At 38.3% G+C, this 23,999-nt stretch overlaps 2 protein-coding genes and 1 long non-coding RNA gene across 3 annotated transcripts in view; 2 read left to right on the top strand and 1 right to left on the bottom strand.

The window, feature by feature from the left end:
• Positions 1–8,427: 8,427 nt before the first annotated feature.
• hes3 (hes family bHLH transcription factor 3) lies at positions 8,428–9,714 on the top strand. Its single transcript, XM_084720031.1, has 4 exons — positions 8,428–8,558; positions 8,671–8,766; positions 8,878–8,959; positions 9,104–9,714. Exons 1-4 carry the CDS (start codon positions 8,505–8,507, stop codon positions 9,568–9,570), a joined length of 699 nt encoding a protein of 232 aa, XP_084576157.1. The 5' UTR covers positions 8,428–8,504; the 3' UTR covers positions 9,571–9,714.
• A 3,182-nt stretch (positions 9,715–12,896) lies between these two features.
• LOC146325445 (uncharacterized) lies at positions 12,897–16,498 on the top strand. The gene is made up of 3 exons (XR_014770716.1): positions 12,897–13,406; positions 13,999–14,097; positions 16,456–16,498. It is a non-coding gene; the product is annotated as an uncharacterized LOC146325445 (long non-coding RNA).
• gpr153 (G protein-coupled receptor 153) overlaps positions 15,160–23,999 on the bottom strand; it is a 52,018-nt gene continuing 43,178 nt past the window's right edge. Inside the window, exons 5-6 of the mRNA XM_084721486.1 lie at positions 20,978–21,162; positions 15,160–17,175 (exon numbers count right to left, since the gene is read on the bottom strand). Of these exons, the coding sequence (XP_084577612.1) occupies positions 16,345–17,175; positions 20,978–21,162 (1,016 nt within the window). The 3' untranslated portion in view covers positions 15,160–16,344. The remainder of the gene's footprint in view (positions 17,176–20,977; positions 21,163–23,999) is intronic.

A 23,999-nucleotide genomic window follows, 5' to 3' on the forward strand; every position in this document is an offset into this window, starting at 1 on the left:
TAGCTTCTGGTAAATATGTGTTTCTGCAGACACAACAGAGGATGTCTGAAAGGCTCTCTGACTATCTACAATGAAATAATAATAATGTGGCTTTTTAAAATTGGAAGCACTAAGTATTTGTGTTGTTGAATTTTTCTTCCAGGGTTTGTCAGCTAATCTTTTTACGGATATCTATGACTGTCTTTTATGAGGAATGTGTTGAAAGAAGAATATTATAATTAGTTTTTAAAAAATGAAATCAGATTTTTTTATGTATTGTGTAATTTAACTGATACTTATTTTTAGCACAGTAGCCTTCTGGGTAGTCTTTATATATCTGACTGTGACGCAATCAAGATGAAATAAGTCATATTTGATTTTACTGCTAAATTGTTCAGACTTCATTAAGGAGTGGATGTATTCTAACTGTAAGGGTTTCACTCCAAATTATTTAGACACTTTTAGCAAGTAAATTGAATGAGAGACGTTTTTTTTCTTGGTCCACCTTTTTGGAAAAGCATTATCATCATGCATGCTACCAAAAAATTCTACATTTGGTAGAAGAAATCTTTGCACTTTTTTTTGCTAACTTTGGAAGGTCTACTTTCTGAGAATATATGCCTGGATAGAATTTAATTGTTGGTGAATTGTTGCTTTATCTTTTTAAGTTATATGTAATTTAACAGCCTCACCCTGAATTTGATTCTGCTAAGCCCTTACTAATTCAGATATTTTTGTGTACATACACAGCACTTGATTCAATAAAAAAAACACAAAATGGAATGTGTGTTTTTATCTGTATCATCTTCAACAGTTCCTTCAGGATGCTGTAACACCACTGTCACCACATGATGGCACCACTTCACAGGGACACTGTCTACAGGCCAGACTACAGTTGCAACATTTGTATGACTTAATTGTCCTCTGTCAGTATTCAGCAAAGGGAAAGCCTGAAAATAAATATAAGGTTTTATTTTTCATCTCTTCATATTTAAGCCATATTCTAAATGGGGACATTGCAAAGAAATACTTGAAAGTTGCTGCACTAAACTTTATGGAAAAATCAGCTCTAACAACACCAAGTGAAGAACTGTTTTCTTGAGGTTAAAGCTGGGGTAGTGGGGAGTTTATCCTTTGAATTCAAATTAAGTCTCCATTTATGTTAGTATGAATTAGTAAGTAAATTACTTTCCAGGCTTGATTCTAAGTGCAGTTATCTGTGATTAGTGCCTCTCATTCCACTGGTCGAATATATGTTTTCTGTCACGTCTCAGTAAATGTTAGGAAGGCACAATTTTATGTTGAGCTGATACAACAACCAATGATTACACATTTTATACTTAAAAAAAAAGTTTTCATAACCTGTAGTTTATGCACACCTGATGGTAAGACAGGCCAAGATATAGTCCACACTTCAAATTGTTTTCAGAAATCATGATTATCAAGGATATTGTGATCTCGGGCTAAAGAAAGAAGGAAAAGAAGCATCCAGATTGTTCCCAGCACAAACTTCAACAGCCAACATCTGTGATGGTATGAGGTATGATAGTAGCCATAGCATGGCTAACTGTCACATCTGTGAAGGCCCCATTAATGCTGAAAAGTATATACGGGTTTTGGAGCAACATATGCTGCCATCCAGACAACGTCTTTTTCAGAGATGTCCCTGCTTATTTCAGCAAAACAATACTGAGACACATTCTGCATGTGTTACAACCGTGTGGCTTAATAAGCAAAAACGTTCAGTTATTAGACTGGCCTGCCTGCAGTCCAGACCTGTCTCCCATCAAAAATGCATGGTCCATTATGAAGTGCAAAATAGAACAACAGAGACCCCAAACTGTTGAGCACCTGAAGTCGTATATCAAGCAAGACTGAGAAAGAATTTCATTTTCAAAACTTCAACAATTTTGTCCTCAGTTCCCAAATGCTTACTGAGTGTCGTTTAAAGAAAAGGTGATGTGTCACAGTGGTAAACATGCTCCTGTCCCAGCATTTTTGGAATGTGTTGCAGGTATTAATTTCTGAATGAGTGTATATCAACAATCGATAAAAATTAATCACTTTGAACTATATCTTGTCTTTGTACTGTATTCAATTAAATATAGGCTGAAAAGTTTTTGCACATCATTGCATTCTGTTTTTATTTACATTTTACACAATGCTTCAACTTTGTTTGTTGTACTTTTATGGAATAAATAAATGAAGATCTGATTAGCCTTTTTTTGTACATAAACAAAACAAAACAAAACCAAAAAAAACTTCTCAATCATACTTTGGCTTTTATGGAACACTTTGTCTAAGAAGTCAAATAAAATACTGATGCATAATCTGTTGAATCAGATATTATTATAGCCAAATATAACAACAACAACAACAATAATAATTTTCATGTTATTGGTTGATAATTTATCATTCCAAATATTTCTCATGCATCTCTACATAAATAACCTCCTTGTTCAGCCTTGGAACTACCTTAATTTGTTAATGATTTACATCCTCATTTCATGGTGTTACACAACCCTGTTGTGAGACATGACAGTGATAAGACATTTTCAAAGCATTAAATACACTGACAAACAATGATTTGTTTGTGTGCATGGATGACCTTAATGTTAACCCTGTAATCTATTAAGAATTTGGCCATAGATCCAATGAAAACATTTTGAGTAAAATAATGTGTGCATCATGGATCTCTTTATTTTATTTTATTTCTTTATTTATTTGTTCATTTACTTATTGTTTTACACTATGAGTATACAACCTTGCTACATAACCCACAGTAATTATTATTTTGTCTTAATTTAATTTAATTAAATGTATTTATTTCTGATGAAGCTAACTTGTTTGTGGTTACTTTGGCAGGTTCACTTTGTGCTGACAGTGGGCCTCGGAAACAAACTGAGTGACGGACTGCGGTGCTGACCTGGCTGTCGACTTTTTTTTTTTTTTGCCTCCATTTAAAAGTCAAAGTTTCACGCCGTGGTGCTCAGTAAGGCCGGGGTGCCCCACAAAGTGAAACGGAAAGAACCTTACCGCAGGGGGTATGTGGCAATTCCAGAGGGTAAATTGCCATTTTGTTCAGGCTATTCAGTTCCCTGGCAGGGAGAAGGGGAGGATGGACCGTGAAACTAGGAACGAATTGGTAAATAGTGCCACTTAGCATGGCATATGGCACGTTTGGAGAGCTGAACGCTGACACCAACAAATTGACGATTTCATACCAATTTCAGAGTTACATTCGCCACACACGTTGTCACGCATTATTCGTGCGCATTTAAGCAATTGTGAGAATTTCAAAGTTTGCGTAACCTTCTATGGGTTGATTAAAATAATTGTTAAAAGTTACAGCGTGAGAAATATGTAAACTTTGAATTAGTCTATAGTTTAAAAACGATGAGAACCTGCTATAGATTGAGACGTACATTATCACATTATTTTTCGTGTTATAATGGCCAACATGCTTTGATTAATTTTACTTTCAAAGATTATTTTTAGTTTGTTCAAGACGAGGGAGGCAGCGTTTCTGCTGAGGGGACACATATTTCTGTTTTACAAAATATGGAGCGAGGAAAATCGGAGGAACGCCCCCATGGCTTTTCACTTGTACCTTTCAATTTTCCACTTTGGTCAGATAAAGGAAAAACCCTGGGAAAAACTTGGCCACCGACTGGTCCTTCTTTTTGCGCCCAAAGCAAAAACAAAACGCACTTTAAGTGGAGGCCATTTGCGTTTGGTTGCCATATGGGATTAGCCTTAAAATGGTCTTCTTTGGAATCAGGTCTCTCACCGGTCAGGGATGCTAATGTTGACAGATCTGGCCTCCTAATTTACTAAACTTCAAATGGCCTCTGTGAGTCCGATTTCCAGATTTAATGATGAGTTATTATGTTTAGAAATAGAATAATTTACTTGAAACACACTAACCATTGTTGGTTCAGTCTTTGAGAATACAGATGAGATTATTAATAGAAAGATAGTTAATAATGACAAAATGAATTCATGTTTGAGTGGAATCGAATATGTTTACTCTGTCAACAGTCGAGCCTGTTTTAGTAATGACAATTAGCTGGGGTTAATTTTTAGTCCACATGCTATTGTTCAGGACTATCTGTGGGTTTAATCTACAGAGACTGACATTGTGCGTAAAGAGATGGATCTCATCTGTACTTCATCGCCATAAATCCATCAAACTTAAATGCAATGAGGGGAGTACACTAAAACGAGGCACCCTTTTAGAACACAGAACACTTCCTATCAGGTTAAGTTTTGATGTGCTCTTAATCTGAAATCAAACTCTCCATTTATACGCTGGTCATATAGCGGGTAACTGTTGTTTTACGCACGGCTAAATACAGTGCGCTAAAGGCTGCTTGGTTATTCTCATTCAAATCTTGCTCAAGTAGTTCAGAGTAAATGGCAGATGTTTTGCAATTCAAGGCGCATCAATGCCCATGCGCTTTAGTGTTTAACAATGGCGCCCCCCCTTTTGTTAGGCACTTGTGTCTTTCAGTTCAGAGCTCAACAAAGGCTTCATCCTCCAGCGAGTTATAAAGTTACTTTCCAGTCAGTTCATTTCGGCCCTTGAGAAAACCTTAAGCGATGTTAATGTGCACCTCTGGTCTTTTCATGCGGTAACCCCGGCACACACAGGCAAACAGCGGCCATTGTGTCCCCAAACCAAAGTAAGAAGTCTTTAAATAACCCGAGGACCAGTCCATAGAAATTCATGATGCGATTTCTATTTGATGTTTGATCAGAGCTTCGTCAACAGGCCCGTCGCGTGGCTTTTCACAAAATCCTGTCTATATTTATAATATTTTTTCCAGTGCACCTGTCCATGTACCTGCTCCTTTTGTGACCTTGTTACGCACAAAGAGCGTCTTGGTCACACCAGTGCTGTTTCAGGTCCATCTGAATGGAAGGCGGTACATCGATTTGCTCCGCTCACGATGCGCCAAATTATGGGCCTGTGTTTGCATATTTTAACCGCGTTCTGCTCTGCCAGCCAGGCATAGTATAGCCTACTGATACAACCATTTCCAATAATTTGGATACAGGCGAAATTAATGAAAACATTTGTATTTTTAAAATGTCATTCTGCAAAATAAAATTACCTGAAACCTACAACTTAAACATTTTTATTATCATTGTTGTTTTAAATAAGTGCATCAAGTTGATGTAGGCCTGTTATTTTATAACTAGCGTGGCTAAGATTACAATAATATATATTTGCATGTTGCTAAAACATAGTATTCTTTGTTATCTATTGTTATTCCTAAACATACTTGGACTCTACATGGAGTTTTCGACAGAAGTAGCCTAAATGGAAGATGTAAATAACCTGCACCTCTATTATACCGTTTGGGTACAGGTCTAACCATTGGCTTGCAAATGTCTCAGTTTCCCTCGAAGAAGAAAATAGTTTATTGCAGTAATTGCATAATTGCTTCACTAATTGTTGTTAACAAGTTCCCCAATAGTCCAATTATTACAGCAGCTTTGTCAGGTCCCCGCCGGCAGGCATCCATGACAAAGGCCCGATAGGGTTAATGAATGACCAGAGGCTGAAAAGTGAAAGTGGAGCGAAAGCGCGAGCCCTTTTATAAACATACACTTAACTTGTCATTTAATGGCACTTGTATTATTATGTCCGCAAGTTTCTCGTTGCGCTATTCTCATGGATAGATGATGACATAACGACTTTTGTGAGAAGTGAGGTGACGTTGGAGGGAAACCGTTTTAAAGCCTGACTGCATCCCCTTACTGCAGACCTGTAGTTACTTTCATAAAACCACCACACCCTTCTTTCACTCTGCAAATCTCCCTTCCCGTTTTTGACCCCTGAGAGCTAACACTAATTGAAATTATACCGAATAATCAGCGGTGAAATCTCTGCACCGTGGCGCAGAATAACAAGACAGGCGACTGTTGTGATGCCACGGCTCCATGCTGAAATCAACACTCCACGGTCTTGTGTTAAAACCAAGCGTGAAAAAGCAGATAATGTGGCGTCCAGGGAGGACAAAGACAGCATAAAGCTCACTTACACCACAGCACCTCGGCCAGATTTCATACCAATTAAATGCTTCACTATAAAGCACCACAATTGTGACCCGCAAGTTTTCACTACATTTTACGCAATTAGTGTCTTCTAACACAAGCTTGACATGGCTGTTCTTTCATTATAGTCTGCTTTAATTGTCATAGCATCAATGGGAATCTGATCCCGATTAATATAGTTTCAACACTGAAAAAAAAGTATTGATTTTACAATTATGGCATAATTACAGGCCAATATTATTGGCCCATTACTGGCCTGTAAAAACTATATCAGTCTATATCAGTGCTGGCATATGTTGTCCAATATGTGCCAAAATGGAAACTTTTTTAACAGATCTTGATGCGGACTATTTTTATTTGTTAGCTTTATAGGCAGCATTTTATGCATATCTGATTTGTTTTCTAATTCAGCTTTATTGATAATTATTTAAAATGATTAAAGTTTATTCTTTTAAAGCCCTCATATAATTTTGGACCATGACGTGTATTGCTAAATTGTAAAATATCCTGTCTCCATTACATATCTGTGTCACAATTGTTTACCCAATTTTATATTCTGTGTAAAGAATATTGGCCAATATATCAATATCAGAATTTAATTTACTCCCTATATCGCTATTGACCTCTGCCCCAACCATCCAATATCGGTCAGGCCTTAATTTTGATAAGGAAAATTATCCTTCTGATTGGTTGGCTATCGAAACATAAATTTGCCAGTTTAAAGTTTTTGATAAAACTTGTTCACATGAAGTATACTTTATCTTGTCAAACGGAATTAAGAGAAAAGTAGCGACTGCTGGTTCACTTTAGAAGTTGGGAGAATCTTTTGATGCCCACACGTTTGTGGTCACAAAGCAGACGAAAAAGAAAAGATCAATGGCGCTCTATAAACTGGTCTCTTTTCATGCGCCCTCTCCCCAGACTGAATACAAATGCCCCTCCTTTACCCGGACCCTCTCTGTCATTTTAAGATAGGCATTGTGAAGCCTACCGGATCCTTTAAAAGACTTGGGTAGTTGGGTAGTAAGGTTTTCTCAACGTTGTCGCGTGTCTTTCAAAACGCACCAAAACCAACTTTCCTCATTTAGCTGTGGAAACACCAAGGTGACCCTAAATACCACGTGAACAAAATTAATTGGATACAAATGGCACTTTTATCTATACAGTGCTACAATTTAGTATTTTCAGATGGTCTGTGTGTGTAAGCACAAGATGCGCAGTGGACTGCAATGAACTTATAGTCAATACATTGTTTCAGCTGGTATGACTTTCCCAAGCCTTCGCCCCTTTCAGGGAGCAGTGTGGAAAATCAGGAGGCGAGGGACCGAGGACAAGGGGCGGCCCGCGATTCTCCTCGGTGCCTCAGCGCGCCTGGTATGAAGACAAAACCTGGCGACGCACAATAGCCAAAGAATCCTAAAGTATTAACAATTTTTCAAAATCTCTTACGCTTTACGTGCGTTACAGGTTTGGTGTTTGATGTGTATAAATATAAGCGTAGCTGCATCTGCCTGAATGAAGCTGATAGTTTGACAGTTTGCAGGTGGAACACCTTTTTTTTTTAATGACAAGTGGCCACCAGAAAATCGAAATGTTGTGGGGACACGCAGGAATTACCACGGTGCTGCCTTCGACCTGGTGGCGTGAAACGCATATATAAAAGACTGAATACAGGAGTCATTGGTGCCCACACCACCCTCACCAAGCAGAACCATTATTATTAGCTATTATGTTTATGATTTTTACGCTTCTCTTTAGCTTTTTGCCCCACACGTTGGTGTATCGGCAATGTATATGTCCATTACGCTTCAAACCATGTATTATACCTACCTTTGTAGTCGGTGTTTGTTTCAGACCGATTTTGAAATAATCCCAATTAGATGATAGATAGATATCTATCACTTTGAAATAACAGTTGTAACTAAATTTTATTGGAGCTACAAATGTTCTGCATTTGCCTTTAAAGAGAGAATAGATTAATTAAAAACAATTGAAACTTAAATTATTACTAAAGCTTCCCATGAAACTCAGATAGACATTTTTAACACTTTAACGCATAACACACATATATAAAATGTGGTGTCTGAATATTCCTCTGCAGTCTGTTGGACCTGCATTTGTCAACACATCTCATTAGTTGACTAAAACTAAATGAACGAATTCGGACAAAAACAACTTTCAGGTGACTTGGGGTTGTATAAAAATAAGAACAGGTAGAAATTCTGAACATTTAGCTATTTAAAATATATTTGTTAACAACATAACATGATGATTTTTATTTGGTGAGTCTAAGTCTTTGGTTGATTCAGGCTGTCAAATGACGCCAGTGTTGCTCATTTGAGCGCAAGAGACAGGCGGGACTGTTTGCATTGAGATGTTAAGTGGGTGTCTCTATATAAATTCACTCAGGGTCAACTTCTTCATTCGTGTGCCAGAGAGGGACAGAGATTAACTTCAACAGAATGGTGGCGACGACAGACTGCGTAGAAAAGTCCAAACCCATTGCTGGAAACAAGGTGTGTAGAATAACTTACTAAGAGGAGATGGATTTAAGGCTGGAAAATTAAACATCACAACCTGACTGACGTGTGTTGCGTGCAATATTAATTTTACCCGCTTTTTTTGCAGGTGTCCAAACCACTCATGGAAAAGAAACGAAGAGCTCGCATAAATAAGTGTTTGGACCAGTTAAAATCTCTCCTGGAGAGCTACTACAGTACCAGCGTGAGTATAACTTTTAATCTATTTTTTTTTTACTTCAAAGCAGAGTTACTGCAATTGATGCGTAATAATTATTTGAAGAGAGTGTCTAAACAATGTTATTTCTTCACTCAGATTCGAAAGCGTAAACTGGAAAAAGCCGACATCCTGGAGCTCACTGTTAAACACCTGAGGAACCTCCAAAAGATCCAGAGCTGTAAGTTATATCCCAACTCTTACAGCAGACCAAGTCATCAGATAGTCAGACACTGATTTAAGGTGATTTCGGGGATACTTAAAGTGCACCTTCATGCACAGATTATGTGTTTCTCACCTTATCATGTCTTTCCATTGCTCTCAGGTACCACCGCTGCCTCAGATTTTCCTGATTACCAAGCTGGCTTCCGGAGCTGCCTGGCAAACGTCAACCAGTATTTGCTGATGGCAGACAACTTGAATGGGAGCGACTGCTGGATGTTATCGCAGCTCTCTGGTAAACTGTGCAGCTCCAGGGGACGAGAAGACGGCTTCAGCACCATGGACAGCGGCCCGTGCCAAGCTGAGACACACGAGGAGGCGCGGAGACTTCTTCTATCTGCAGCTGGACCTGAGGACAAAAAAACGATCAAATCTAAAGCTCTGACACCAACCAGCACAAGCATGTCTCCCTCTTTATCGAGTGAAGACGCGAGGCAGCCATCTGGAAACAAACAGTCTGTCTGCGCTGCAGCGCCCACACAAAAAAGTTCCAGTCACAAGAAGTTTGACTCTGGCAGTCAAAGGAATGAAGCTGCAAACACTCAGCACAACGTGTGGCGGCCTTGGTAGAACTGATGATCACATGTAGATATGCTAAGTCATAGCTTAACTGATTTTTTATGATTGCACTGTATAGATTTCCACAATATGCCATTACATGCTATTATATACTGTATATGTTTTATTTTCTTAATAAAAATGTAAAACAAAGAACGTGTTGTCCTGTTTGTTACATTAAGCTACAACTTAACCTTAACCATTAAGTCATTTGGGGGTATTTCTATATGTATGAGTATTTTTTCAAGTATGTGACCTGAGGGCTACTTAACTATGTAATCTCCTTACTTTTAAACTCGTAATTGAGTATTGAGTACTATTTGAATTAATGTCCCTATCTTTCGTCTGCATCTTTGTTGCCAATAAGGCTATTTGATCGCAAACGGGCCAAAACATGACATAAGGACGAAAAAACAAAAAACGTTGCAGCAGCCACATGTTTTGAGGAGTTTAAGATAATTTTAGACTGATGATTGACGATAATGCATTAAACATCAGTGGTTAAAAAGTGACTAATACTCTGAGTAGACTTTGAGAAGAATACGTTGTGCTTTTACCTTGTGTTTTCTTAACACCGGCATTTTTACGTTTGGTTGAGTACTATTTCAGTAATGTAACAGTACTTGTACTTGAGTACAGATTTTCAGTACTCTTTCCACCACTGGTAGGAAATGATGGTTGATCTGTAGAGTCGAACACTGATTGAATGAAAGAAAACACGATCCATTGTTGAGTACTTGTGATTTAGGTCTCTCAGAAGTTAAGCTATTTCGTGATGAATCCGTCAAATTGAAAGAAAATGACATGAGTGGGCCTTTGACAACTAGGCTAAACAATTTCTGTATTTCGTATGACCAAAGAAGACGCGTGGGCAAGGAATAAACCGACTGGGCTACCTCCAGACCCCAGAAGTATACTTTTTAAAAATCATCTATCTATGTTATTCCAATTTTTCATGACTTTGTCCATTTGTTTTTAATAACTTCATATTAGTGTTTTATGTTTCTGTTATAATTAGTGTTTTTTTAAAAAAACACCACTTCCGCCCGTGTACTATAGTTTTAATAGATGTAACCAATTTAGTTTAGTTCATGTTTGAAAAGGGTAAATTAAAATATCACACACGATCAGTGGGTATAGGAGGAAGGTCTATTTCACTTTTACACAATATGCAAATAAATATGAACTTACCTAAAATAACAACAACCTTTTTTTCTACTGATGACATTAATTACATAACTGATAATAAGAAAATAAATAAGTTACCATTTTGCTATGGTGGCTGTTTCTTGTAGTCAGTAGCCCTTAAATATGTCGGTAGAATTTAGGGTTAAACATTTGATATGTTCATTATATACATTTCTATAAATTCATTATATAAACGAATATAAATTCATTATATAAACTATAATTTAGTGGAGTTGACACATACAGGAAAAAGAGATCCAGGAGAATGGAGGGTGGCCTGTCATTTCCTCCATTCTTCTCTGGTTTCACGCATGAGTACCGCAACAGTGGCGGGCAAATCAGACGCTTGTCGGACAACACAACAATTTTCTGCTAAAGGCTGCAAATTACACGCCATGCTCTCTTCTCTGTCTCCTCTGGACTTGGAAATGGCGAGATGGTGAAATTTGAGAAAAGAAAAATTGTGAAACAATGCAGTTTAAATTTCTGGTTTAATAACAGCTTTTCTGATGTCATTTAGAATAACTCTGCAGCTACAGGCCTCTACAACAAACTCATGTAAAAACCCTAATCTGTATGTCCCTTAGACTTCTTATTACCGTAAAGCGCATCGTATGTCGGCTATATGCGCAGCACAGCAAACCTGTCTGTCATTCAGCTCTTTTTAAGTGCCCTATAGTTTTCTTCCGTTGCTTTTGCAGGGATGTCATAAAGTGTCTCTCCATTCTTGAAGACCAGCCCCGGAAAGGATGGCACCTTGCAGCGAGGAGAATCGCTGAACCGCCCACAGCCCTTTCAGATGGTACATGCTGAAAAGACACTGCTGCCCCATGGAAGAGGGTAGGGGTGCTCCTGTGCAGTGCAAAGGACAAAAAAAGTACACACTGCCTGGTTCAAGTTTTTTACCCTCAAAATAACAACCTAACTCGCAGCTCCAAACCGCCTTATGGCAAGGATTTGTTACTCCAGCTTTTTTGTCTGGTCTGATCTGCTCATAAACCCCCCGTCAGTAAATCTTCTTAACACTCTCTGTCCACAAAGTCAAAGCTACTCTTTTGATGAGACCAACAGAGGCCCACGGCACAAGAAGTTTGTTTTATCCAAGAAAGGAAAAAGCCACGTGACTTCCACACTGAATGGCCTTAAACTTTTTCTAAGAATTTCTATGAACTCTTCTTAGCATTGTTTAAGTAACCTAGTTTAGTTTGCCACTATAATGGCGACGCATATTAGAGCTGAGAACCGAAGTGAGGGAGAGAATACGTTATTAGCATTAGACTGGGCCCAGTCAAGCGCTCTTAAGAGACCAGACGTGGATGAAGTACGCTGCAGGCCCCTCAGTCTCCTGCTCATTTTGCTGCTAAAATATGTCGCTGCGCAGGATCACGTTCATTGCTGAAGATCCTCTGCCGCAGTCGCATGCAGGGTTGTCACTTGCGCAATTAAAACATACAGTATGTACCTCATCCAAACACTCACAATTAAGCGTGAACCGTCTACAATACAGCTAGCTTTGGTTCCGGGCTGATTCCAGTGCGACCTACAGCACACCGTGGAATTGCCTTTTGGCACGTAAAAAGAGCCATGTCCTCCTCACAAAGCGCTAACCAGGGGCTGCAGTGCAGTCAGTTAATGAGAGACACCTGCACCACAAGACAAAACTTAGTTCTCCACTTAAACATAGCAGCATTTATTTTTATGCAAAACTGAAATATATGTTTTGTGAATAACTTGCCAAACTTTATGCTACAAGAATATGTGGTTAGGCTGTTGTATACAGTTTAATGAACTCATTGTCATCCGAGAGCTCGGTACACCTTTAAGTAGTTCGCCACCATCAACTGTCTAGTTAGATGACAACTGATTTTCACTAATATAATTAAATATTCAACTGACATGAATCGTCGATGAAGTTTCTAATCTGCTCTGACGTGTTTCCAGCTGCAGACAGAAGAAGGAGAGACAGGGCAAAAAGTAGCTTCTTGCAGATGACGTCTAAGCAGCTTTGTCGATTTCATTTCTCATTTCTTCAATTTACTAGTTTTTCTGATGCAGCGTTAGCTGTTAAGTGAAAAAGTGAAAAGCACGCCTACATAGAGGCCTTGTAGACAACAGTGTGGGTGAAGTCTGGCTGTGCACAACTGGCCTAATTTTCCGGTCAGAGAAAACGCAGCAACTTCTCTCCTTCAGATGAAGGTTTATTCCACACAGGCAGGTAATTCCAACAGTGAGGGGGCTGCAATCATAATAAAGCAACTTGAAGCATTTGCATGTGTTTGTGTGTGGTTTGTGATATCTGCAACAGAACAATGATAATAATAATTACTATCCAGCAGCATCAACTTATAACTTACATGGTATCAATTGCATACAAGAAATGTCATGTCACTAAATAACCACAAGGGGTCAGAGCATGCACATAAATAAACTAACATGGCACTGGCTTCAACAAGTTGTAGGTCACGTGACCGGGAAGTTACTTCAGCCCGCTAGGGAGTTGAGATGCTAACGCTATTTATAGCAACATAACAGTGATGCCGGCTACATCAAACTGGGATGTACACAACATTAAAAAATCAGGCCGTAACTTAAAGATAACAACTAGCAGCATACAAACAGGACTCAACTCTGCTTGTTTCCCCAGAGGAGCTACCGACAAGGTAAGCTAACAGCCTGCTAATTATCATAAATATACACACAACAGTATTAGCTCCAGTAACTTAGTGCCATGGATTATATCATCTGTGATAACTTACGTTGTAACGCACACTGTTGCAACAAAGAACAAAGATAGCAGAACTGAGAAGCCGAGTGAGGGTAATGAACTGTTCACTCTGCTGAAGGGTCTTAATTGTACGAGTTGTGTTCAGGCGCACAGAGTCTCTCAGGCAAAGTAGGAGTGGCGTGCCATGACGTCAGTCGTCCTCTAGCAGGGGATTTTATACAGGCCTACATATTAATGTGTAGGCCTCTATGTCTTTATATATTTTACAGGTTATGCAATGCTGTCATGCAATATTTTGTTGTGGAAATAAAAGTTCTAATTGGGGTAGGGGGACACATTTAGTATTTGTATAAGCAGAATTGTATGTTTTTTGAATTACAATTAATCAACTGACTTATTTTTAATATTATCTAAAATCAATTGAGTTCTTACAATTTGCAGTAGGTGTGTTTCTTGCCATATCCTACTGAAAGCAGGATATTGCCAAAATGAGTGAGGCTGATCCAGGTTATCTCATGTCATTTTAGAAGACACCAAACCTTGGTCATCTCATGGGGACCTACCTGGGCTTCACTTTCATGTAGACACAAGTAGAAGAATTAATGAATTTCATCATATCCATCCTGGTGAGCTCAAACTGAGGGACTAGAAAAAACAGTACAACAAATATAACAGTAACAAATAAAGTGCATTTGCTGCCAAATTGTAAAAACACACTCTGAAGCATCATCTTGTGAATTTAATCAGTCGTATCTTTTTAACAAAGTCAACATCTGAACAAGAAAATTATAACATTTAACATCATTCATATTTGAGTCATAAATCTTTGAATATGTTACAAAATTATATTTCAATATTGTAAACACAACAAAATGCAAAAATCTATGACATAGCAAAGTCTGACGTTATGTCTTCAAAGAAAGATACATTTCAACTAATTAGTCCAATTGAATAGGAAGCAATGAATGAGAAGTACACTGACACATGAGAATTCAAACTAAACACTTAAATGAGTGAATGAAACATTATGCAACTTTATTACTTGAATGGTAATAGCAAAAAAGTTTCACAACTTGTAAGGGTGTCAAAGGGGGTATTTTCACTTCCTATTGTCCTTATAGTCTTAATAATTTCTTTGAAAACCTACACCTAATTCGTGCAAATACATTCATGTTAGCAGTTACTGTCTTTGAGAAGCCAAAGCCCAAAATTGGTTCTGCTATTAATTGTAAAAAGAAGAATTTTCACCCCTTTTGCTCAGCAAATTGTCGCATTTGGTAAACATGAGAAATTCTTTGTTAATTTAACATTGCGCTTTGGAAAGTCAGCTTCATCATTACTGTGAATTCACTCCAGTGTCCATTTTGAGTGAGTGTGCTACATGAGAATTTCTCAAAATTAATGGTTTTTAAAGGGCATTTTACTGATAATTTAGTAATACTATTTGAACTTTCATACTTTGCTATGAAGTGATATAATCAGACATTTAAAAAGTCACTTTACACTTGGAAAACGTTTCCAGAATGGGAATATTAGCAATCTTTAGCAGTGCATGTTATGACATATCATATCATGACTGCCTTATGTTGCAGCAGATAAGTTAATATAAGTTGTTAATTTAATAATAAATGTTAGCACAAATTAGGAACATTGTGAATAGAATGGAAATTTAGTATAATTCCATACTAAATTTCCATTCTATTCACAATGTTCCTAATTTGTGCTAACATTTTTTTGGGTTTAGGTATGACAACAGCTTTTAAATTATGCTACATCTAGTCAGCCTGAAGGCTGTGATTATTCAGCTTTTGGACCATCTGACATCTTTTAGAGGTTCTCTCTTTGTTGGCTACTTTGAAAAAATCATTACTGGTGCTTTCTAACATGTTACTGAAAGAAATAAGAGGTGAGGTCAGGCTGATTTGCTCAGTTGATGAGGATAAAGCACCATTTCCAGCTGATGTGTTGAGCAACTGTTATGCCTAATGATGTTTACACAAACATTGGAGTAATAAGAACTGGGAGGAAATGTTCGAAGCAAAGGTCTCATTAAAGAAAAAAGAACACCAAAACCATGAATCCAATACCCTTCATATATACATGACATGTCAATCTTTATAAAGTGACTTCACATTTTCCTCAAGAATTTAGGGGTCTTCCCATTATATCTTAATATCTCACACAGTAACAGTAAAACTATTCGGCATTAAAGATCTTGGGATTACCACTCTCAGCTTACTTCAACAGAGGGTGCTGGAAAAAAAGTGTTTCATGTGTAGTGAATAATTATGTAAATCGAAAAGTTGTACATCATGATTAAAATAAAATAAATATGTATGTGTCATATCCTTAGGTCAATCTCAGGGTATCTAGGAAAGTTGGTTTGAAAGCAAATGTGTCCATAGAATAAAACACACAGCCATTACAGGCTAAATAAAATACAGTTTAAGTTCATGTTCTTAAGTGCAAAAAAAGAGAGAAAGAAACACCATCCTAACAACTACCTCCTCCAATTCTTTTAGCATTTCATAAGAAACAACATCAAACAGCAAAAACAAGGTGTGGGAATGTTCACGCCATTTAAAAACAGTTTATTTGTGCCAGTGCTGGAAAAAAAAAGTGTCCATAGTGGATATTGTGTGATGTAAATGCTTAATAAAGAATCACCCAATCTTTTCACCAGCCTAGGCCCATTCAGAAACCATGTCCAAAGCTCCCAAGGCCATGTAGCATGACAGATATAAGTGGTATATGTAGTAAAAAGGCCAAATAATCCAGTACGTCACTTTTCCATAACCACCACAATTCCAGTGGTTTTCATAATGATAATAGCTCCAGTAATAATGTTAATATTAACAAGGGAAAACTTGTTTTTAGGTGGTGGAGCCAACAGAATCAGAGTGAAAGGTGATGTATCCCGAGGAAGAAACCGAGGGTGTGCTTACAAAACTGTTTGTGCTTCCTTTACTCTCGGCCTTGCTCAGGTGCTTCTGATGCCCCCAGTCAACTGCAGCACCAGCCCCGCCTGTCCTGGGCCGAGAGTGCCCTGGAGTCTGCTGGCTGCGCCCAGGTGAGCCCGCTTCACACTGCTGTTTCCCATCTCGCAGGTGCTCCCGGCAGCCTTTACCAGAGCCACACGCCCCGGGGCTCTTCTTTCCAGAAGATCTGTCTGGTTTGGGGGATCCCTCGGGCGAGTTGCCCCGACTGCTGCTCCTTTTGTGTTCTGAGAGCCGCCTAAGTGCCTGAGGCTCACGCTCAAAGTCTGTGAGCGGGAAGTGCGGGAGGATGACTGTGTGCTGTTCATACACATTGGGGATAAGTGAGATGGTGGATGTGCGCCGCGGGCTCTTCCTAGGGCTTGGCAGCGGCGTCTCATCTATAAAGTTAATAACCTCATCGCGGCTGAAGCACCGCAGTTCGTCCTCATAACGCTCCCCGCCACAGACCACACGTGGCAGGTGCTTGAGGGAGTGCATACTATCCTCAGAGCGTCGACGCTTGCGGTGCGGGTGATGGTGATGGTGGCTCTCCTCGTGGTAGGAGACCAGGCTGCTCCTGCGCCTCTCGTGGCGCGGCAAGGTGGAGCTGTAGTGGGCACTCACTATCATGTCCTCGGTGGAGCCCCATCGATGCAGGTATGAGGGGATCCGGTCGCTGGTCCACATGTCGGTTTCGTCGTGGGAGTATCTTCTTGTAGGGGGCACCTGAACGCAACACACAGACCAGACCCTTCAGTCTATCATTAATTTTGGTATTCATTCAGCAAAAATTCTATCACACAGAATCAGTAATCATCATGGCACTGCATATTAAATAAGTAAGAAAGTATGTAACATTGCTAGTCATATTAAAGCTACTAAGAGGAACTTCAATGTATTGTTGTTTTTGGGGGCCCCTTTGGACAAAAGCAGTTTTGTTTCCGCCATAATAACCACCAAATATAAATAAAAATATCTAAAAACAAATCCCCTGCTTTATTTTAACTGGCTAATGTGCTACTCAGTCTAACTATGGCTGGGATCTGCTCACAGAAGGTCTAATTAACAATATGTAAGTCATATAGAGGTATCAGTAATAAATTGAGACTGATTCATAACCAGTTGAAAACGCCTCGTAGTAGCTTTAAAGGATACTACATGTAGGATTCTTGAGGTTTATGTGGCTTTCAATGCCACTGTGATACAACACTGCAATTTAGAGCTGCAACAATTAGTCGGTTAATCGATTAGCTGCCCACTATAAATTTTAATCTCCAACTATTTGGACAATCAGTTAATCATTTTGAGTAATTTTCAAGAAAAAATGTCCAAATTCTCTGATTTCAGCATCTCCATTGTGAATATTTTCTGGTTTCTTAAGTTACAATCAATTGAATATCTTTGGGTTGTCAACAAAAGCAAGAAATTTGAGGACGCCACTTTGGCCTTCGGGGAAACAGTGATTAACATTTTTTGACATTTTATGAACCAAACAACTAATCGTTTAATCGAGACAGTTATCAACAAATTAATCAGTAATGAAATCATTAGTTGCAGCCCTACTGCAGTTTTAGTAATAACACTGATTTGCAGTCGTCCCAATGAAATGCTTTGTGTACATATTTGTGCTGATGACATAGCTCTGTCATGAACTTCATTTTTTTTTTTTTTTTTTTTTTTTTTACAATGGTCTCAGTATAGAAAAGAGGTTAGTTTCAGAATCCATTTCATTTTTGGTACCCTGATTCTGCTGTAGTGTAAAATCCTACATGCCACACATATAAGGTGTTTGTCCAAGATGTTAACTTTTTAATCAATCCCTCAGACATGAGGTTTTTAACATTCTAACATGCATCAACAGGGTTATAACTGGAATATTATTCACCTCCATTATTTGAAGATGAAAACTGATAGGTTGATAGTTCCCTACATGTTATACTCACATTCCATTCTGTTCTGACAACTATGCAAGAGAGAGAGGGTTTGTCAAGGTGACGTCAAGAGCCACAAGATTGATATCAGCCTGCCCCCCTGTGGTGGGTTTTAGTAAATGCAGAGAGATGAGACAGCAGACGATACAGTAGCATTGAGTGGGTTAAGTAAGTGGGAGGGCTGAACAGCAGAGGGCAGCACAAGCATTAGAATGAGGTAAAATGCAGGACAGACTTGGCAGGATGGAGAGAAAGACACACACACACACACACACACACACACACACACACACACACACACACACACACACACACACACAAGCCAATAAAGCCAAAAAGGCTTTATTCTGCGATCAAACCACTTGAGGAGTGCCATGGCAATTCTCAAATGGAGGTGCTACTTGATAATGAGTCCAAGGGTTTTGTCGATTCATGGTCTAATTGGGGCTTAGCCCTTCTAGTGTGACCGTATCAGAGTTTAGCCAGTCTTCCTGTAACTGAAACCAAAAATGCACCTTATTTGTTTCATCATCACACATATACAGCAAGAAATATTTCTTTACAATCAAATGAATCTACTGTCATGTGAAGACTGGACACAACAACAACAGTGGGTGGAGTAATGGTTTGTCTCATGAAGTGATAGCTACTGTATACATCTCTGTTTCAAGGCTTCTTAAAAAGTCAAATTTAGTAGAGAGCCAATCCTGTAAGAACTTTAGTCATTGAGATGCCCATGACAATATCAGGTATCTGGGTTATTTTAAAGCTCCCATGAAGTCATAACTGCCGTGTTTTTTATCACATATGTGTTGCACTGTATGTCACATGTACACCAGTATCTGGCCCAACGATGACAAAAAAAAGTGGTTTTGTGGGTATTCTTTGGTCTTTTTAATGGTATAATGGAGTTCATCTTTTCCTGCAAAATGATTTGAAACTGTTGATGACTCATCCTGCACTGGGGGGCATTACGAACGTTTCATCCAGTGAAATGGTTATTCTCATTTATGATACAGTGGAGCATAGAATGAGAATACATCCGTTCACCAGAGTGGAGTGGAGTGTCTCTGGGGGCCTCACTGTATAAAAGTACAACTTAATAACCTAAGTCACTGATACAGGTGAAACTGGATCATATTTTAGAGAAAATATTTTCAGTTTTCCTTTCTGATGTCATGCAGCTGCTCAGTGTCAACTTTTTGTTTTTTAATTACAAAATTTTCCTGATGGATCCTGCAACTGAACACAGTTGGTCACCTGGAAGAACACAACCTCTGAGACAGACTGGGAATACAGCACAGATGTAGTTTATGGAGTTTTCTAATGGAAAGATAGCTTTACTTGTTGTTAACCACTAACTGTCATTAGCTTGGGTAGCTGTGGCTTAGCCCAGGCTGCTGTGAGCTAAACCCATCAAGAAAACCAATTTGACACTGTAGCCTATTACCTGTTGCCAAACTGACCTCTGACCTGGTCTCAGAGACTTTGTTGGTCCCAGTCTGAACTTGTTCATTGGGAGCTCTCAGTCCAGGAAGAGTCAGCTAAGAGGACCTATCTCCTTCCTAGTGTTATATCCATAGGTGCATGTTAGGCATTGAGTGTAAATCCCAGTGCTATTGGCTACTGTAAATGCCAATCAATGTCTATGACAACTGCATCTCTAGCTGCTTGGTTTACAGGAAACACAAAACCAATAAGCACTTTACAAACTCTTTCATGGGAACTTTAAAAACAAACTTTTTGAGTAATAAGTACTTGTTCATGTAAATGTAAATTGCTTGGGCTGCAGGCTGTATGGAGAAAACTGAAGCCCTTTTTTAGTCGTTTCTGACAAAGATGACACAGTGTTAAGATGCTTTTGTAAAAGTTCATAATATTATGTGGGTTGCATTGGTTGATTCTAAAGTTGCATATCCTCACCACAGTCTTCCAGGCCAAGTCCAGCATTTTTTAAATCATCTTAGCTGCTTCATTCAATAAATTTCATTAATATCGATCAAATGTCTGATTCTGGACCAGAATTTATACTTTAAAGAGTTAGGTCAGTATTGGAACCGAAGCAGGTTTTGTCGTATTGCCCTAGAAGGCTGCATGTTAGAACAAGTTTTGGCGTTAATGCAGGCTGAAAAGGAGCGTTTCACAGCTCTGCATCTGACTGGGATGGATGCTGGATACAATGGACACAATGCTTTTGGGCAGAACATGAGCAGATGTGTATAATGCTTTCCTGAAACCTTGAGGGATTCCTGAAATGCAGAAGGTAAGTCAGTTACTGAACTCTTACCCTCTTACAAAATAAACATGTAGTCATCTGCATGGCTAAGACACAGTAGTCGATAAATGAAGCACATCTGATGTTTATGGGACTGCTGATGGTCATATTTACCAAACACTAGTCAGCAAGAGTATATTTTTGATTCACGTAAGAAAAAATCTGTGGCATATCTGGAAGAGATAGCTTTACAAAATGTCTGAAATCAAGACACTGTAAAGGCCCACAAGGCCATTTCATCATGCACATAAGCAATGAAGTGTCATTTAAAAATGGTTCAACTGATCAAGAAAAGAAATGAAGAAAATCAATGAAAATATACCTGCAAATACTGCATTTTATCTTCCTGTTGTTCCCTCAATGGATACCCTTGCGGAACCCCCCTTTCTAAGGTTGAGAACTCATACTTGGCATTACGGTCTACCGTCATGATTTCAGGCGCCGAGCTATAGTCATATGGTCTGTCATATATTAAGTCGGCATGAATTCCTCCATCTTGGCTGTTTTCTGCAAAGTGCAGAAAAGCACGAGCGTCAGGATTAGAGAGCAACGAACTCAATACACAAGACAGACAGACAGACAGACGAATAGATAAGAGAGACAAGTTCAATTGTTCTCTGATTTGTTGACTTTTCCTACGGGTCTGCTCAGGAATATGAAGTTTAGATCAAAGAATGCTAAAAAAAAAAAAAAAAAAAAAAAAAAAAAGAACAATAATTCAATTTAAATGTTTGGTAAGGGGACAAAAAGGTACCAGACCGGCTTTGAATTTAGAAACCATTCCAAAGAGTTGCATAAAGAATCTTTAAAGGTAAAGGGCTTACATTCTGAACAACAAAATCATATAACGTCAAGTGTTCTGAGTGTATTTATACCCATCTACCAAGTTTATTTTCCTAATTACTGCACTCATGTTCAATAAACATCATTTGGAGATGGGTGTTAAATGCTGATTTTGAGGAAAATGTTTGCCAAAAAGATGAAAGATGAAAGTAGCTATTTGCACAGGCAGCTTGGCATGCAAGTCAGTAGCTTTGGAAAAACAGGAAACAATCCTTATACATACAACTGTGATGACTTATACATGGCAAGCCCTCTGGAAAAAAGCAGAGAACTGGCAGTGTTAATTTTCACACAGAATATGGACTGCCCTGTATTGTTTTATGGCTCCTGCTGGACAACGAGCAGTTATCAGGGTTAGGTTAGTCAAGAGGGAGAGGGTCAAAAGGTTTGGAGGGTTAGAAACAGGAGAGAAGGGGTTCAGATCGGGTTGAGTTTAAACAGTGCCAATAGAAAAGAAAGACAGATGGATCATACTGTCATTAGTTTGCACGAATCGTGGAGATCTGGTCATGGACTCAGTCCACGAGCCTTTCTATGATTATCATGTGACCTAATTTTGGGACCAAATTTTGTTGAAGTGTCTGTGATTCTTTGGTGAAATGTTTTATTTTTAGCCCCCTTGAAATATTTCTGGGATGGAAGACGCAAGACTTGAACAGCTTTCTTTCTCCTTTATACTATATTACTCAGATATTTAAGTTTAGTTTAATTATAGAGGTAGTTCGGATTATTCAGTTGGGGTTGTATGAGATACTTATCCATTGTCATTGTATTACCTACAGTAGATGGTGCTCAGCACACCCTAAATATGGCTAACTAGCAGGATTAGCAGGTTAGGAAGCTAAGCAATGTGCTGCTGTGGACAGGATCAGCAGCAAGACATATTTTAGTCACTTAAAAACAATCTATCAGTTTAAGAGTATGCTATATTTGGAATATTTTCACCACTTTACCTTGCTATATAAGCCAAATATCTTTCTCTCTCCAAATCAACCAGACTCCATTGGCAAAGTCAATTATTTGAACTTGCTGAGCAGGTCCACCGTTGCCTTCTTGTTTTTGCCAATGGAGTCTGGACGAGCCAGAGACGGCAGTAACAGTAGTTTACTGTCAGAAAAGGCTGCCTCATGGCAAGATAAAGTGGTGAAAATTATTCACACGCGCACATATATATGCATATACACAAACACACACACACACACACACACACACACACACACAGCATACACTTAAACTGATATTGATGTTTCTAAATAGCTACAGTATGTTTTCCCTGTTGACCCTGTACACAGTAGTACATTACTTAGCTTCTGTGCTGGTACTCCTGCTGCTCTCTGCAAATAATCTGAACTATCCTTTTAAGGCCAATGCCTTTAAGTATACAGTATTTTCCTTAAAGTGACTATAAACTGACCAGTAAGTGTGAGTCCACATCACACAAATAAAATAAAATAAATTAAAACAAACAAAAGAAAGAAAACCAAAAATAAACATATGTATACAAATAATTATTTTTATATCTATTTCAGTTATGTTTCTAGAAAGAAATTTGGGTGTATGCCTTAGTGACTCGAGGGAAATATGACCATCATAATGACATGAAAGTGCTTTTCAGCTTTACTGAAATCATTCCAGTTTCACTCTGGAGCCTAAGAAATAAATGGGGAACCATTTATTTCATCATCCTCTCATGGGTATTCTCGAGGAAGATTGCCCGGTTTAAATGCATTGGAGTGAAAAAGAAAAAAGTGCTGCAAGGTAAATATGTCCTTTGTCCAGCAATATATCTTTCTGTTTTTTAGTAACATCAATCTCATAGCAGAGAAAAGTAAAGCATTTTATGAAGCACACACCACGTACAAAAACACAGAAAATATATATTTTAGTATAGAATATTATGTTACACAGACACTTGTCACTTCTGTTTCATCTCCTGACAACAAAGGTCACATGATAGGTCACATGATAACATTTGACCACTGATTTCAGACCTCAAGCTATAACAACAAATATCATATAAGTAATAATAACCATACAATAGAAACGAAACAATATGTATCATTATTTATTCAACAAACATACAAACAGCTAAAATCAGGATTGCTATTGTAATCAGGTCTTAAACATTGTGTGATTTAACCAAATGTTAACCATTACCCACTAAGTAGGCTGTAAATATGATAAATAATATTATTTTTGTGATTTGTCAATTTCAGTTTGTTATCATAGATTATTATTTATTATTATGTCTATTTTTTTAAACCCTAGCCTAAAGATATCCCAGGGTAGAAGCATGTCAATATTCCCTGAAAGGGATAAATACAGTCAATAATCATACGTTTGGCAGTGACCAATTCCAATATTTTGCAAAGTAAAGATCTTGGTATACAATGGTATGTATGGTGTCATCCTGTATCATACCTTAAAACCAATTCAGACCAAAGACTGGGGATGAGACTAACAAGACTGTTTAATGTTTTAATAACAATAATTACATAGCA

This window comes from Lutjanus erythropterus, chromosome 6, assembly GCF_056507025.1.
Source record: "Lutjanus erythropterus isolate fLutEry1 chromosome 6, fLutEry1.hap2, whole genome shotgun sequence".
Taxonomy (NCBI): Eukaryota; Metazoa; Chordata; class Actinopteri; order Lutjaniformes; family Lutjanidae; genus Lutjanus; species Lutjanus erythropterus.

Coding starts and splice junctions, on each gene's coding strand:
- hes3 (XM_084720031.1), top strand. CDS start 8,505: ATGGTGGCGACGACAGACTGCGTAGAAAAGTCCAAACCCATTGCTGGA. Junction 8,559..8,670: donor AACCCATTGCTGGAAACAAG/GTGTGTAGAATA, acceptor CTTTTTTTGCAG/GTGTCCAAACCACTCATGGA. Junction 8,960..9,103: donor CCTCCAAAAGATCCAGAGCT/GTAAGTTATATC, acceptor CATTGCTCTCAG/GTACCACCGCTGCCTCAGAT.